This window comes from Drosophila guanche, unplaced genomic scaffold (genome assembly GCF_900245975.1).
Source record: "Drosophila guanche unplaced genomic scaffold, DGUA_6, whole genome shotgun sequence".
NCBI classification, from domain to species: Eukaryota; Metazoa; Arthropoda; class Insecta; order Diptera; family Drosophilidae; genus Drosophila; species Drosophila guanche.
In genome coordinates, this window is record NW_022995743.1 from 15,114,338 (window position 1) to 15,131,877 (window position 17,540).

At 45.4% G+C, this 17,540-nt stretch overlaps 2 protein-coding genes across 2 annotated transcripts; one reads left to right on the top strand and one right to left on the bottom strand.

The window, feature by feature from the left end:
• The first annotated feature begins 1,350 nt into the window (after positions 1 to 1,350).
• Positions 1,351 to 3,262, top strand: LOC117581692. The gene has a single exon (XM_034269073.1). It carries the CDS (start codon positions 1,472 to 1,474, stop codon positions 3,212 to 3,214), a length of 1,743 nt encoding a protein of 580 aa, XP_034124964.1. The 5' UTR covers positions 1,351 to 1,471; the 3' UTR covers positions 3,215 to 3,262.
• A 3,324-nt stretch (positions 3,263 to 6,586) lies between these two features.
• On the bottom strand, positions 6,587 to 7,639 carry LOC117592650 (mite allergen Der p 3). The gene is made up of 2 exons (XM_034286594.1): positions 6,971 to 7,639; positions 6,587 to 6,916 (listed from the first exon to the last, which is right to left on the bottom strand). The coding sequence occupies exons 1-2, from the start codon at positions 7,637 to 7,639 to the stop codon at positions 6,587 to 6,589; spliced, it is 999 nt and encodes a 332-aa protein (XP_034142485.1).
• Positions 7,640 to 17,540: the final 9,901 nt, after the last annotated feature.

Genomic DNA, 17,540 nt, shown 5'->3' on the forward strand with positions numbered 1-17,540 from the left:
CGACACATCGGCGGCGGCATCTAAACAATTTTTTAGTGTTCCATATTCTGAATATTTCAAAACGATCTCTCTCGAAAAAACAGCTGTCACAGACCCGTCCAGTCGATCATCGGTTATCATTTGTCCAGATAACACGGACAGAAGCTGTCCCACAGCGCCCAAAGCCCCGTTTCCCTCACCAAAGTATACAAAAAAACGAGTGAAACTGAAACCAAAACTCGACGAAGACTTACGTGTGACTAAAAATGTCAATTAACTCAGCAGGATGATGCGGCAGATGGGTTTTCATGGCGCACATTATCTACTGCTGGGAGTAAAATTTATAAAAAATATGATCGAAATAAAATACGAACAACAGGCGGAAAGAGTGTGACGACAGCCTGACACATTGTCAAAATCACGCGCCCGATGGGACACCTTTTTCATGCACAGCTGTTCGCTGGACTTGTAAATTTATTCCTCAGATTCCAACCATTCTGGCGGCATATCATATATTTTTTCTCTATCATTCGTTGGGTGTATTTTGCATGTATGTAAATGTTTTATTAGGCGACACATGAAATTATTGTCCACATATAGAATATGTCCCTTTTTGCATCTCCAACTCCAACGCATGGCAAAAAAAACATTTTGAACATTTTGGGACATGCACGTGCAGCAGGAAGCCCCACGTCCGTGCCACTCGTTTCCATCATCAACGTTCAGCCCTGTCGTTGGTGCACAATGGACGACTCATGATTAAAGGATGTTTATTAAATATTCATGTAAATGTCAATTTAAAGCTACTGCTATGGGGTTCTCTCCGCCACCCCCAACTGTATTGCCCCACCAACCCCGTATACCCCTTTCGATTGGGTTCCCTCCAGTGTGGTGTGTCACTGTTGGCGGCGTTGTTTTTCTTTCTTTCTTTCTTTTTGTTGTATTATTATTGATACAGCGCGTGGATTCCACAATTGAAAGGTTTTCCTTTGCCCCCTCCACGCTTTGAACTATGCCGCCCTTAGTGCGTGACAGGGCGGCAGAAGGGGCTGGGTTGGACAGGAAGGAGGGTTGAATATAGGGGGGCATTGGGTGGTTGTAGAACTGGAATAAATAACAATAGATTTATGGCAAACAATACATGAAATGCATTCAAATGGAATGAAGTGAATGTCTTGAGGGGCAGGGGCCACAGGCTAAAGCTTATTTCTATGAATTTAGCGACCATCATCACAAGTATATACCAAGTTTCAAACGGTGAAAGTAAAATACCAGAAACCTTCTCCAACACTGCTGCTTTCACTTTGAACAGTCTGGCAACCACTTTGTTTGTATTTTACTTTCATTTTTCAGTCGTCGAAAACAATTTTCCAGTCAACAACTCACAAAATCAGAGTACAAAAAATAAATTCCTAATCATAGAAAAAAAGGGAAACAAAACTTTTTCGATCATTTTGTGAACGGAGGGAAAACAAACGCAAACGCAATTTCAATGACCGGTGATTATCAATCAAATCTACACGTCGATGAGGTCGATGGACAGGAAGGTACTTCAGGCTCAGAAGGAGCCGACATCGACGACTGGCAGAAGATATTTCGTAACGCGCCCCCGACCACCGCCATTGGGAGCGCCGAAAGTGGCTACACCGACCCGGAGCTGAAGGCATTTATGGACACACTCAATGTTGAAGATGATGCGGACGATGTCCAGGAGGTGCCCATACCCATTGATACGATCGACGTTGATGACGAAATCGACATTGTTTTCGACAATACCATAAAAAGGTTGTCGCAAAAGAAGCAAAAGCAGGCAGCAAGCCCGCTGCAGCAGAAGCCAAAAGTGAAGAAACGGATTCTACGGAAGCGACTCGCTGAATATTCCTTTCTTCAGATGCTTTATCTGGCCGCCAACAGTCCCTGCATTGACTTCCTGCATTGGTCGAAGGACAAATTGTGTATTATCGTGCTATATGTGGCGCTGCAGGAGCATTTGATCAGCTCTCGTTCCATGTTCCGTTGTCGCAGTGTCCTCCAGTTCGCGACAGAGCTCTCGAGATATGGCTTTGAGCGTGTGTTTGACGTCGATTGCAAGGATGCGGCCAAGGGCACTATAGTCCTGGTCTTTCAGCACCCAAACTTTGTAATGGGTGCGCCGCACAAGATCCGTAAGATAAGCTACGAGAACATGCAAGAGGGACAGGAGAATGCGCAGACTTTCGCAGCAGGACACCAGCAAAGGGACAAGGATATCTGCACCGCCTTTCACTCGTACCTGTCGCCCCTGCAGGTGGCACGCTGCCGCCTCCACACGGAGCTGAGCTACCACTGCGATATGGCTCTGCTCCACGAATGCGCCAATGAGTCCAACAGGCCGGTGGCCAAACGAGCCGGACGTCCCGCACCCATCTTGGAAATGACCGTGGAGCAACAGCTTGCGGGCAGAACGGACAAGTTTGTGAATCCGTACGAGTCGGTGACCAAGATACTCACGAAGCAGGTGCCCTCGTATGCCGGCTACTACGGCAACGTGCCGCACCCGAAGCTGGAGGACTTCTTCCAGCAGTACATGCCCCGCTATGGCATCAAGATCAGCGGCTACAAGCAGATCGTAATTGACGGCCACAACAAGTCGAGTGACTTCAACCAGAACATACCAATTGGCAACGACGACTCGGACGATGAGAACGATGAACCGGCCAAGAGGGATGTCTTTGATCTGGAGGAGGTTATGAACCAGCTGTGCGACGAAGATGCCATCGCCAGCGAGGACGATGTTGAGCTACTTAAGGACTCTGTGGAGCTATTGCTGAATGAAGACGACGGCACCTACACGTATATCAAAAAGGCCAAAGAAGAACAGAAGCCGCTGCCCAAGTTGATTCTACCACAGAAAGCGACCAAGAAACGTCAGCAGGAAGACGATCAAAGAAAGGGAAAGCGACCACTGCCCAAGAAGTTGAAGAAATGCCTGGTACAAGCTGAGATCGAGGACGACACAACCGATACAGACGACACAGATACAGATGCAGATGCAGATGCAGAAACGGGGCAGCAATCAGTGGAGCCTTCCCTTCAGAATGTTATCCAGGAGGATGTGCTCATGGATTTCGCTGGCGATGATGACGATGATGAGTACATTGATAAGAAGGTGCTGCGCCGCACAGCCAGACTGTCGGCTTCCAAACGACGCAGCTACGAGTTGCGGAAAGTCAAGCGTGGCTCCAAGAAAAAATAAGTTTTTGGAAAATTATGTGATGGCTTTCAAAGCCAAACAAAATGCAACAGGCGACCAAAAAGTCAAATAAAATATTATTCACCTGCCAAAAAGCCTTCTAGGAATCGGACCTTTGGAGCTTCTTCAACTTTCCCCCCAACTTTCACATTCTCAACAATATTTGTGGTTAAAATATCTACACAAGTTCTCTCTCAACTTGAAGCATCAGACAACGTCTCGTCTGTTATCTGTTGCCTTCTAACTCCACACACATTTAACAATCGCAACTTCTCTGTGGTCATCAGCATACTCCAGACCATTATCCATTATTTGAAATATATTTTTAGGGTGCCATAACTTTGGACATGTGGTCCGAGACGGCACAAGGCAGGCAATTAAAGCTGCTTATCGACTTTTGATCTCTCACGCCCTCAGTGCCCCACTACGAGGGCCAATCAAAAGTGTAATATGGTCAGGAAATATCTTACCAATTCGAAGAGAAACAAGCACCCACTCTCAGACACACACCGACAGACACAAGAGAGAGAGGGAGCACTAAAGGCAAAGGAAAGGCCCAGACAGGGGCACAATCAGTCGGATGTTTACAAGTTTTATGAGCCACCAAATAACAAGATGAACAACAAGCGGCAGAAGCAACAGGCAGCGGGCCAGGAGGCAGCCGAAAAAGCGAAAAACCGAAACCCCAACCGAGACCCAGAGGGGCTAATCGAGAGTTGATTTCGAAGGGATTTCGCTTTGGCAGATTCGCAAAAAGAAGTATTACTTTTTTTTTGTGATTCTTTTTTTCTGCATTCAGTCAGCACAGCGTGAGTCGAGACAAGATTTTTATCGTCTTTAATTTGCTTTTTATTTGATATCATATTTCAGGGACAGGCTGCATGCACTCGTACCTCCAAGAACTTAGCCAGAGCGTTGAAAACAAAAGGCAGGGAGGCATAAGCACTCCTCATCCTATCTCTCTCCCTCTGGCTATATTTTCGGTTGGAGCAGAACCTTGAGTCAAGACGTCATAATGCCATAAAAATGTCACATACTTTTAATAACTTTATGACAGCTACAAAATCATAAACAAAATGCTCTGACAGCATCAACCACACACCACACACAGGCTCGGAAAAAGAGCCCAAGGAGGGATAGTGGAGAGTGGAGTGTGGGTATCGGAGTGTACGCTGGTGCGGTTGAGATCTTTTGGGAGTCATCATAATGAGATGTGTCATGTTTTGCCTTCTGAGAAATGTGTTTGTTGCTCTTCGTTTCGTTTGCTTTTTGGGCCCCGGTTATAGTGTAGGCGACGCTAGGACTCAGATGGCCTGGCGGCTAAGAGTCGCAATTATGAACATGACAGGTCGATTATTAAATTGGATGTTCAAATGATGTCTTCTAGGGACTTTGAACTTGAGATGACAATGATTTTGGGTATCAATCAGCAGGGGTAAATGGGATAGCTTGAGTTGAGTCAGGGATGCGCAGAATTATACTCAATAAGCTGATGGCTTGACAGAGCTTCTAAGAAGTGAAGGCATTTACAATTATTTGCATTTGATCGATATTTTAATGATGAAACTTCCTTATAGATATCATTTTTTTGCAGCTCCTTTTTCAGTAATTGACTTATGAAAGTCTTTTTCCATAGCTGTTGCTCCTTCATCTCCCTCATGCAGGTTTTATCCTCCTCTGCCACTACTCACCTCATACGCACTCTCACACACACTCTGAGACGAACAGACCAGACGTGGCCAAAAAGCCCGCAATCGCAATCGGAGCTTTAGTTTCAGCGCATAAATTCGCTTTGCCACAGAAATTATGGAACCAGAAATAAAGTCGAGAATAATGAAGCCGCCAAATACAAGTAAGCGGGGACTGGTGGAGGAGGGTGTCTCGAGAGCAGGATCAAACAAAAAAATAAAATAAAAATGCACGAGACTGAGAGCGGAGAGTTATTAAATGCCAAGTTATTTGTCGTTTAGCTGGAAATCCGTGCAGGTCGGCGGCAGTACTTTAACTTCTTTTTGGTTTGGTTTTCGTTTCGGTTTTGGTTTTGGTTTCTTGTATTTTCGAGACTTCTTTACGACTTTGAGTAGGAAATCTTTACGAGTTTCTCGGGTGAGACAAATTTATTGGCAAAGTATAAATGGTTTCTTTACTGTTCATTTCTGTCCGTTTCCCTTTTTATTTTCCCCACTTTTTGTATGCACCCCCCGCCCGTTTTTTGTTTTGGCTTTAATATGAAGTCGTAAAAAGATTTTTAATGATGCATGGCGTTTGTAAAACTATTTACATATGCATCTACATACACGTATCTTTATGGAGGCAAAACTCCACTCAGACTCCACGGAAACCCCAACACCAAACCGAAAAGACGTGGGGCGTGCTTTTCCTCAAGGTTTGGCAATTTGTCTTTTGATGGGAAAACTCCTGCAGGCACACATGAAGTGTGGAGTTTGCGGGGAGATCTCTGACTAGAGAAGCATTATTAATGGATGGATTTTTAATGGTCAAGACCAGTTTTAGTTTTGTGGAAGTGCCGCTTGGAGCAGCTTGTCTTTGCTGATGGGAAATATCTTTGATCTGACAGTGATGTCCGATGGAAAATAAAATGTCGGTTGGGCCTAAGAATATGAATCCAGAAGGAGAGAGCTCGAACTCTTAGTAGAGAAATTAAATACCATAAAGAAACATCTATTACTGATGTTAAACATCCAATAAATAGTTGAACCCTATACCAGAACTCTTTCTAATTGGGAAAACCCATTTACAGCTTGTTTTAATGATCTGCATTTGCATCTTTTAGAATAAATCATACAATTTCAAGGAAGTAGACTCTCGATTAGCAGCAAAATCGAAACACAATTTGCCATTTCCCCTTGAATAATTTGTTGCACATTTTGTTAAGAACTTTGTGGCTTATCTTTATGCTTATGCTTTTGGCCAAATTGCAACTTTATATAAGCGATTTTGCTGTACGGTGGAATATGGGAACTGTGGCAAATATTCCGAGCAATTTATTGTTGGAGTGGAGAAGTTGCTCCTCTGAGTTTGGCGCGTGTCCTTGGGCCTTGCTTCTGGTTTTTTGTTTTGTTGTGGAAGGTAGAGGAATTTTATGATTGCACAAATGCAAAATGCATAACAATCACAATTGCACAAAATATTTCGCTAGCAAATTGGGATTTATGTGCATGGGAGGGATATGGCCTCCTTGGGTTCCTTGGGAAAACTTTTAGCCATGGCAGTCAAAGTAACCCAGTTTCAAATTGCTTTTTTATTTGCCCAATAGCTTTGGGGAATGCGACTCCAGATATGGTTATGGATATGGATGTTACCTCGAAGTACTTTATGCAACATTTGCCAAACTTTTGATGCTGCCACAAACAGTTAGTAATCCTCTGAGGGAGAGGGTATGCAGTGGCAGGCTCCGGGGGTATTCGCACTTAGCCAGCGCAGATACTGATTGACTCTCGTGTAGACGCCGGGCGCATTGGGTCGGGCACAGCCCACGCCCCAGGACACGATCCCTGCAAGCTGATACTGGCCCGGTCGCTCGTCGAAGGTCACCTGAAGGGGTCCACCGCTGTCGCCGCCACAGGCATCCTTCCCGCCCTCAACCAGCTGTCCGGCACAAAGCATATTGTCCGTGATATCTTTGGGTTTGTACGCAGTGCAGTTGCGGCAAACACTTTGGGGTATTACGAGTACATCCACCTCCTGAAAAGAGTGGACAAACTCAATGATAGTTTGTGGGGCTCCTCCTCCCGTTACCTGTAAACTTTCACTGACAAATCCATCTTCTGTCTGGGCTCCCCAGCCCGTGACAATGGCCATCTCGTGCTCAAAGCTGTGACCTTGGACGGGCAGGCAAATGGGTCTCAGGTGCAGACCCTGCACATCCACGGGTTGACTGAGACGCAGCAGGGCGATGTCATTGTCGAAGCTGCGCGCATTGTACAGCTCATGCACCTTGACCTTTGAGACAGATCTCTGTACCAGCAGATCCACGTTCGGGTGATTGCGATTGTGCTCGAGGAAGCGCAGGGCGAGCAGCTCCGCCGGCACTCCAGTCACACAATGGGCTGCTGTGAGCACGTACAGATCGTTGATCAGGGAACCCGCGCAGTAAAAGCGATCGTGGATCAGTATGACGGCCATCCATGGATACTGATGGATGCGCGCCTCCTGTCCTCCCACGATCCTGTGGAGTGTGTTGATCAGGCCACAGCGACACGTGCCGCATTCTCTTTCAATGGGAAAGGAGGAGGTGCTGCTGCTGGTGGGTGTGGGTGTGGGTGCCGATGTCGTGGTCGTTAGTGGTGGCAAAAAAATCGACGTAAGCCACTCGAAAAAGTCTCTCTGCTTTGGCAGGATGTTGCCTCCGCCCCGAGCAAGTGTCCAGCCCACGCAGCAGCCGAAAATGATCCACTGTAGCTGCATCTTCCTTGGTCTTGCGGCAACTGAGCACTCGGCCTCGTGTGATGATCCATTTTAAGCAGAAATTCCATATGCAAGTACGCCCCTCCCCTCTCCCCTCTCCCCTCTCCACGAATCTAATCTCGTTTCACCGAGCAGAGACCTTGTCCGGGGCAACTTTTCATTTGGCAAACACATTTTCCATGCTGTCGCACAAATGAATTCATGAAATGTTTGCCATCAAAGTGTAAAGGCTCTCCCCAGGCGAATCAACAATCGGCGCAGCTCCAGTCCCCCGGTGTGTGTGCCGAAAGTTGGGCTAATATTTGGCATTCAAGTAAAAAGTACCTTTAATGAGCTAACGAGTTGAAATTTATTTAAAAACAACATTCAATGGCATTCATTTGGAAACCGTTTTCCCTGCGACATTCCTCTACTCTGTCTTTGCCCTTTTTTACCCCAAAACGCACGCCCTAATTGGCAGTTTCCCTAATTTTCACATCAACTTCTTTTCCAACTATTTATGCAAATCAAATGCCCAATCACGAGAGAGTTGACTTGACACTCAACCAAAGACGCCATCGTCTGGTCCCACAGTCTCTGCCCCAAAACTGGCAGACATGTCAGATCTCTGTCTCTGTTGTAAGCTGGCACAATAATCTGTAATAGGCTTAGGCCTGAAATATTGACGCTTAGTGACCGCTTAGTGGATGCCAAATGACTAAGTAACATTCAGCTCTCTGTGTGGAAAACTTCTTGTCGTTCTCTTCGCCATTCTGTTGGGAGTAATTAGAAGACATAGTGAAAGCATTTTCATAACAGTTTCCCTGTGAGTTTCTGTGTGTGTTTGTGTGTAAGCCGATTATGAGTGAAAGGGAGTCGTGGGTGCAGGGGCCGCTTCGATTTTGACTCTAACTAATTGAATTTTTTGGGGTATATCCATTCAAGTCGAACTGTACATTGCATACCCCCCTCTTCCGGCCTGCGTTGGCACATGACAATGGCAATTTCAATTGCCACGCCCACAGTTGGACATAAGTTTCATGCTTCAACGCCCAAATGGTAGCATTTCCTCCTCCTCCCGACTCCAGAACAAAACTTGATGAGGCGAACTCAATACGAGGGATGGCAGCGAGGGGGCGGGCGTTGCTGCAGCGCTGCTGGGGCATGGTAGTAGCGCCCCAGTAAATTGTCCAATTATAAAACTGCGTAGGCCAGGTAGCAGCCAGCCAGCCAGCAAACACTCGATGTGGCGGCCCAACCAGTAGCTCGGAGACGTCGTCTCAGAGAGCAACTTGAGAACTCTCCATGTTCCCTGTCACTCTTGATATTCTCCCGCCGCTTAATTGATATTTATGGAAATGGGATTTCTGTCCCAAATGCAGGCCAATGCGGAAGGCAGTTGGGGAGAAGAAGGAAACCCTGCAACTGGACACAAGCTTTTCACTGAAGAAATATCGCTTAATTGTGGCCAAAGCAATAAACATGTCCAAAGTGGGGCAAAAGTTTTGCCTATCCACAAGTTTTGTTTGCCACAAAAGAAAAGCAATTAAAATGCTTCGAAATAAAGAAGAAGTCGTAGATTAGAGGGGAGAACAGTGGTCAGTGGACTCAGCATTGAGTTTATAGAAGAAACAATGTTGGATAACATTTAATTATATTTCCAGAGTATCCAGAATGTATGCTTATCTCAAGCGAATGTTTGCCTCGCCCAAAAAAAAGAAAAACTTTGCTGGCTTGGGCTATAATATTTATGCATATGTAAAATATCTTGACTTGCAGCATACCCAAAGCCACTACTTAGTTGTTCGACATGTGCTCTTGGCTGCTATCCTGACAGCATCGGGCCTTAAAATGCAGCTTACAAAACACCAGGCAAACATTCCGTCAGCGGAGTGTGCGGATGTGGCATGGGCATGGGCATGGGCATGGGGATTTGCAACAACTTTTAATTAAAATCAACATTTTCACAGGCCACGGAACAAGCTTATTAACAGTTACGTTACCCACAGAGCTCCTCTACGCTCTTTTACCCCCAAACAGTATCCACGCTTTGGCGGAGCAAAAAAATACTGTCAATTGATAAACAAGTCAACTGTCACTTAGGCCCAACATTGATAGCGACGACGACGACGACGACGACTGCGAAGAGTGGTGCCTGCAAGAGGAATACGAGGACGAGGACGTATCGTTAATCAGGCAAAGTGTCCGCAGAGGAGTCCCAATCGAATCCTGCTGCGCCTCCACCCAGTACCCCAACTGCAACTCCCTCTGCCGCCCCAGTCCCCAGTGTAGACTCCAACTCCATGTGTACCACCGCCCCAGATCCCAACTGCAACTCCACTTGTTGCTGCCGGCTGATGGCTGATGGCGATAAGCCACGACACATGTCACAAGATTTTTATTTTCAGCCTCGCTTGTTTTTTTCTCTGATGTTTTATTTTTGTTGTTGTTTTGTTTTTACTGCGTTTGCACATTTTATATGTTTTATTTCTTGTTTCAATCAAAAGTGGAAATTAAACGCGGCTAATGAAGATTTTAATTGCGTGCAACATCGAAATGGAATTGCATGTGGGTTTTGTGGTCTGGTCGCTGGTCTGTCTGGCTCGCACTATAGTGCATATATCTGTACACAATTTATATATAGACTTGCATGCCGCTTAGGCTATTTACATGATCAGCGTTTGTTGCAACACGCAATCGATGGTTTGCTTAGAGGAAGGGGAAGGGGAAAGGGAACAACTTTAACCAGACATGAAGCTCTGGCAAATAATCCACTATTGGCTAAGCCGCTTATGACAGGTACAGGGACGACAGTGATCCGGGCACAGTGGGCATCAGGCCAGAGATAAGTGGAAAGAGAAGGGGAAATACAGTGGGCATTTCAGTCCATTTGGGATGGGGGCTCTTTAGCTGGTAGTCTGATGCCTGAAAGCTATGACTAGACGTTGCGATACCCTGTAATAAATGATTGCTAGCTTGAAACAAATAGTAAGCCATGAAATAATAATATGTGTGCAAGGTAAACCTTCCCAACTCCATCCGTAGCTCCCATATACCCTCTCTGCACGTGGAAGCTATCATCAAACAGTTAAAGAGCAATTGATTGCTCAGACAATAGAGACACGGACACACAAAATCCTTTGTCATTCAACCAATTTACATAGAGCAGGTCGCTGCTCCACCACCCACACTTCCTGCCTCAGCCCCGAAACAGAACAAGAAATAAAAATAAAGAAGGAAAACGAATGAAAATGTGAAAAATGTCACGCTTCATTTGCTTTAGCAGTTCAAACGGACACCTGGCCAAAGCCAAGCTAGAAAAAAAGAGAAATGGGAAAGCAAAAGAGAGAAAAACCCGTCGACTACATGGCCCACAAATTCCATGAAAGACATGAAAAACAAATCGAATCGGACAGATCGATTAGGCATACAAATGCGCAATTAGAAGTGAACAAAAGTGTACCATTTTTTGCCCCCCTCTCTCTCTCTTTGCATGTGGATGAGTGGCTGCTACCCTTTGCCCAATTAGGCGTCACAAATTATTGTATAGATGACAGGAGTCGGAAAAGGAAACGGAACAGGAACTTACACAGGATGTGGATAAAACTAACGAGGCATGTAAATATATAGAAAGAGAGAGAGAGAGAGAGAGAGAGCAGAGCAGAGCATGGCTCCACTTTTCCCTCAATAGTATTAAATTGTTCGGTTTGTAATTGAAGCGCCTTTGGGTTAACCAAAGTCTGCCGCTGCCCACAAATTTCAATAATCACCGACAGTTTTTAATTATCCAATAAACTGTCTGTGTTGTGCCGTGCTGTGCCCCGAAAAAGTAGCTTAAACAGCCATTTAATTATTATTTATGATTGTTTAGTGCATTTGCACTGAAATTGATTTATGCGGTTTTCTCGTGTCTGGTCAAGTTTATTAATTTGTTAAAGCCGGCAGCGATTTGACAGAGAGCAACACCCCAACACAGCAGCAGCAATGTGGGCCTCTGTCATGTCGCCTGCCCATAACAATTACACATTAATTAATAACAATTTTCTTTCTGGCACTTTGCATGGCGACTGACGGAGGCGGGCGTTCAGGCATGTTCAAATTATAATTAACAGATGCATAAATGAGAGGAGCCAAAGTCGACAAATCGAAGATGGCAAGGAGAAGATTTTCGAAATGGTAGAGACATTAAGGCAGAGTTTTGTTCTTTCCCCCTGCAAATAGTTAAGGCTTTAATATTTTTAAAAATGTGACTGGGACGGTTGTCAACCGGTTATGTTAATTGCATTTGCGGCATTTCCACTCATTCGATTCGATTGAAAGTCCCGCTCATCTTAATTTGGGTTAATTTAGCTTGCCACAGCCTCCAAAATGGCAAACATTTTCTGCTTTCTATTGCTCACATGTGCCACATACTCACCGCCTCCCCTCGCTCGATGTCTCATGCCAGCGACAATGCAAACACAGCGATCCAAAGGCTGAGAAGCAAACTCAATGAGCAACGCCTGCGTGAAAAATGCAAATCAATTCAATTAAAAAAGAACAAGAGCAACAAGCGACAACAGCCACAGCCACAGCCAGAGCCATAGCTGTGGCCAGGACGTGGAGGCACATGCCTCAATGCCACAGCCGCCGCAAGGTACAGAAACAACGATCTTTCCCAGTGATGCATGGAAAAGAAAAGAAAAGAAAAACCTCCACAAAGGAAACAACACGCTCCATAAAGATCCCAGACAACCGCCATCACATCTCCCTCCCTCTCTCTCTCTCTGTCCCTCTACAACACATGCCACAAAAGTGTTGCAGTTACAAGAATTTTAATCAAGCGTTTAACACTAAACGCGCCACAAGTTGCACAGAGACAGAGCGAGCAGGAGAGGGGGGGAGGCTGTGCGGCTGCGCAGACGCATAAACAATTTTCAAATTGTTGTTGCCGTTGTTGCTTTGGTTGTTGTGTCTGCCCCAAAGCCTTTATTGGCATTGTGTTGCTGCCACAGCGACCGTTGTTGCTGCGTTGTGTTGCAGCGTTGCATAAATTAACTTGCCGCTTGTCTAGGCCCGGCAGCAACAGCAACCCCTGTGCCCCGACTCACGTCTCCTCGCTGCGGCAGGCATCTGCGTGCCCAGCTTTTTGCCGGATTGGGTCTCGGATTGGGACTTTTCTTTTGCTTTTTTTTTGTTACATTTTGGACAAATTTAAATTTGCATGACAGACGCACATTGATCATACTCGCATTGGCGGAGGGAGTCCACATGGGAGTACGTAGATACATGCAACAAACGGAACTCCAACTGTGCGAAATGCTGCCGCATAGACACCCATTCCCAGTTTGCTTTACGCCAAATGGTCTGAAAGGGAAAGCTGCAACAAAATATCCGTTAAGTTTCTGCGAAATTGTAATTGGGAACCCGCCTCAGCCTCTGTTTGTTGTCGATTCAATGCGGTTTTTCTTTTCAATTAACCAAACATGCGGAGCACTCAAAATGTCATTTGGCTTTTGTGGCAAATGTTTTGTGCTTTGCCACAAAAATGTGGGACAACTGGCGGTTCAAGTATCCGAGAAGAAAATGCGTGAAACTCCCATAAAAAATCATTCAATAAATCACAACAAATTAACATAAATCTTGTTCTGTCGTCGCAAGGCATTTTCAGCATCCGTGGGGCTTGGGGACTGGGGTATTGGGGGATTTGTGGAGTTGAGTCGAGTGGAGTGGAGTGGTAAGGGGCAACCGAACCTCCTCCTGGCTGCCACTGGTACTCCTCCTGAAGTTGATGATGATGTCGATGTTGTAAATCGTGAAAATTTTGACAAATACACAAATGGGGCAATAAAAAATTAAAAGTAAATATATTCAAGCGACGGTTGCCATCGTCAGATGCCACACGAAACTGAAAAAAGAAATCTTTATTGCATCTTTAGCAGCAAGCAAAAACGGGACACAAGCTACGAAATAGAACTGGGAAATACTCTGCGATAGTTTGAGTCCATAAAAAGTTATAAAACTAAACAGAACTTTGAATTCCAAATGCCCCAAAACAAAGAGGTTGAATTGACTTTTTGTAGTATTAGTCTTCATCTCACATTAATGTTACCCCTAATCCATAGGGTATCCCATTTGTGGTTGTAACGGCATCAAAATTCTAACAAAACAGATGCACAAATTCTATCCGTCGCGACGCAGTCAACAACAACAACACAAATGGCACACAAAATGTATCTTTTAAAGCGCAAAATGAGCCCCATAAATGTGTGTGGCAGACAACAACAATGTGGCATAGACAGAGGAGGCCTCCGAAGTGGAGTGCGGCCAGTCAGTCCCAAAAGGGAGGGCACCGCCGCGCGCACATGTCTGCAAAGTGTTAATGTGAATTTATGATGCATTACGCGCCATCTCCACTGGAGAGAGAGAGAGAGAGAGAGAGGGATGGATCCTCCCGCTCCTCAACGTCTGGCAGAGTGCAGTTTGGGGATTATTCTACGTCTTGGCTGCTAGAATTTCTAGGAGCGTAATGAAAAACAGATTTGGGCAAGTTTTTACGATTTTTCGGTAGTTTTTATGTAGGAAATTTTGAAATGAAATTGGATTATGTCGGAGGAGTGCCAAGAGATGAAAGAGTTTGGCTATACAATTAAGAACTTGATGGGTTGCTTCAAAAAGGTATTTGTATGATAATTCTAGAGTGCATTACCTCGACGTTACTTTGTACCAATGAACTTGAAAGAAGATGCAGCTGAAAGAGAGAGAGAGAGAGCGTAGAATAGATTGGGACCTGTGGATGGTTTACTAGAGTTATCAAATTTTTCTTACACTTTGGTCCTTAGACAGAGTAATTCTAGTCTTGATCTTGCTATAAAGACAGAAACAAGATGGGACACCTAAAGAGGCCCGTTTTAGAGCATTACTTCAATGAGCTGGAATGTCAAATGTATTACTTATAATAAAACCACATTCGATCCCCTAATTTGTGCACAGCTGACACCCCCATTGCCTTGGGCCTTGCCTAATTGAAACCAAAACTCTTAACCTGAAATGCATTACAGAGTGCATTAAATAATCGGCCCAAGCCCTAACAAATGCCACTAATAAACTTTCAATTAAGCGAAGAAATGCCCAAAAATACCAAATTACTCCACCAAAAATAGGGTAGGGGCACGTTTGCGGGTGTGAAACGCCCCATAAAACTGCATAAATACGGGGTGCGGTGTGTGTGTGTGTGTTTCGGTCATTTTTGAAGTCGCAGCGAACAACAATTTGCTCCAGTTAGTGCCACAATTGTGGGCGGCTGCAAGGGGCGGACGGGCGTTGACAGCTGGCTGTGGCATAGTCTGAGTATAATTTATGCATTTCCACAAGCTTAGACAACCATCTCGATACGAGGCACTCCTCTGTTTGTTTTGATTTTTACTTTTTTTTTGGGGGGGAGGAGCAATGAAGGAAACGCAATGAGCCTGACAAATTTGTGTATGCTGTTCTGTCTGTGCGCCTCCTTTTGATGTTCGTGTTCCTCTCTCTCTCTGTCTCTCTCTCTTTATAGATGTAGTGCGAAACACCCTATCAAGTCTTTCCACCTTTCCAGATGAATCCCTGCCCCTAGCCCTGCCCCTGCCACAGTTCCCAGTGCATGTGCCGTTGTGCGGCAGCTCGTAAATAAAATCGTAAATTGCCATTTTGTTTTATTGTCGTCCAGTCGCCCCACTCAACAGACAGTTTTTATTTTTATTGAGCTCGTTTTGTTGGTTACTCGGAGATGGCTCATGGCTCATGATTTTGGTGTAGCGGCCAACGACTAGTCGTCGTCGTCGTCATCATCGTCGTCTTGGCCGCCACGACATGTCGTTAATGAGCCATAAAGGTGTGTAGAACCGAGCCGCCTGTAGGTCCGTGTTTTTTCGATTTGCTCTTGCGGGAATTTATGATCGAAGAAGTTCCTTATTTTGATCTGCCACTTGATTTACGAGTACGGAAGGTTTCAGTAACATGTTTTTGAAAATATTTCGTGGCTACTGCTGCTTAGGATTTGTTCGGGAAGGTGATTGTGGCTAAGCTTGTGTAAATGAACATCTAAAGACTTTAATCTGTTTCTGCTTTAAACCCACAAACATGTTCCCATGGCACTCCCTCTCATCAGCAGCCACTGATGATGTGTTAATGCCAATTCTCGTTCGTCCAGTTGAAATCTATGATATATGAAGTCTACCTTCTGATGCTTTATTCAGAATTACAAATTGCAAACAGACAGAGACAGAGACAGAGGGCGAATGAGAAAGGGTAAAGTAGCGGAGGAGAAGTGGGAGGGGTTGGGGGTACAAGTGCCTCAGTTAATGATTAATGTAAGTCGCGTACAAGAGTCGGAGATGACGATGTCGATGGGACTGTGACGGGGCTTTTCCTTCTTGGAAACCGAAGCACAATGGCCAATGTCATTGCCTGGCAGAAAGCCTCCCCTTCTGCCAGACAGCCTGCCAGCCTGACAGCCTGCCCGACCGACTGACTGACTGACAGTAAATAATCTATCAATAATTGAAGTCGCCTCTTTTGCCTGGCATTGGCATTGGCATTGGCATCGGCATCATCACCAGTCCTCCCAGTCCGCTGAAGGAACGCGGCTCGTGCTCGTGGCGAATGGCTGGGATGAGGCACGCAATGGAACCTCGGACCACACTTGGTGACGTTAAAGGATTTCATCTGGTTGTAGCTCCTCCCCTCCCCTCCCCTCCCCGTTGCAGCCTCACATCGTACTCTACTGATTATTCTCTTTATGGGAGCCTCGACGCCAATGTCGTTGATAGGATAGGCACAGGCACGGGCACAGCCTGCCTGCCCTCTAGGCACATCGCTTTCATGGTTGACTGAGCTTGCGCTCGATTCGATTATTTATGTCATTTGCTTTGACATTTATCATTCCACGATTTCACGATTTTTTTGTTCTCCCGCTCGCGCTGTGGTTCTTTATATACCCTTTAATTGTCGTAGACCCCTACCTTGGGGTAGGACACTTGGAAGATAGTTTTGCCATCCACAAACGATTTTTAGTGTTTATAATTCACAAAATCAAAGCCATTTATCTATTCAAAAAACGTTTCTCCAATCGATTAGCGGGTATCTTATGGTTCGAATATCGATTTCAGCTTTCTTACTTGATTTCTTTTCTGGGTTCCTCCTTTGTCAAGGTTAGGCAGATGACGACGCTGTCCGATAGCCACTCTGCGTTTTGGCTATTTATGGCCGCGCTACTTAACATAAATTTTATTGCTTTTGCTTTTGCTGTTGGCCCACTTGGGGGCTAGGCCAGGCTCTGGGATCTGGTCTCTTGGCCAGGCTTACTCACCAAGACGACAACGATGATGCTGTGGATGATGCCAGGATGCGATGCTTCCTCCTGCCGTTCTCAAGCTGCTGCTGCTGCTGCTGTGACGGCGGCGACTGTCTATGAATTGATGAGAATTCATTTATTGTATGATTAGTTGGCCCGGACTGCTTTTATGGAGTGCGGTGCCTTCCCTTTCCATTTCCCTTTCCCTTTTCCATTTTCATTGCTCTTTTTGTTGGACATTTTAATGGAACTCAGTCACCAGACTGACCAAGCATTAGCTTGGTTATTTCTCTCCGAACGGGTGAGGGTTTCACTTAAACGCAATTATTATTCACCGCTTGCTGGTGGTGCACCTTCTCGTGCTGGTAGTTAATTGAAAATTGTTTTGCAAGCAGGCAAAATTTCAGCCACAGGCCACGTCTTGCAAGATGATGATGCGGATGGTGAATTTGGAGCATCGACAATCCTCAGAATCAGGTCACAGGAGGACTCCAACTCAGATGTCAATCACTGAGACTGCAGTGTGCATCGATTTACAATGAAATTATTGATAAATGAGCCTTTTCGGCCACCAGGTTGGCCACAATGCGACTCATGATGAAGCCAAAA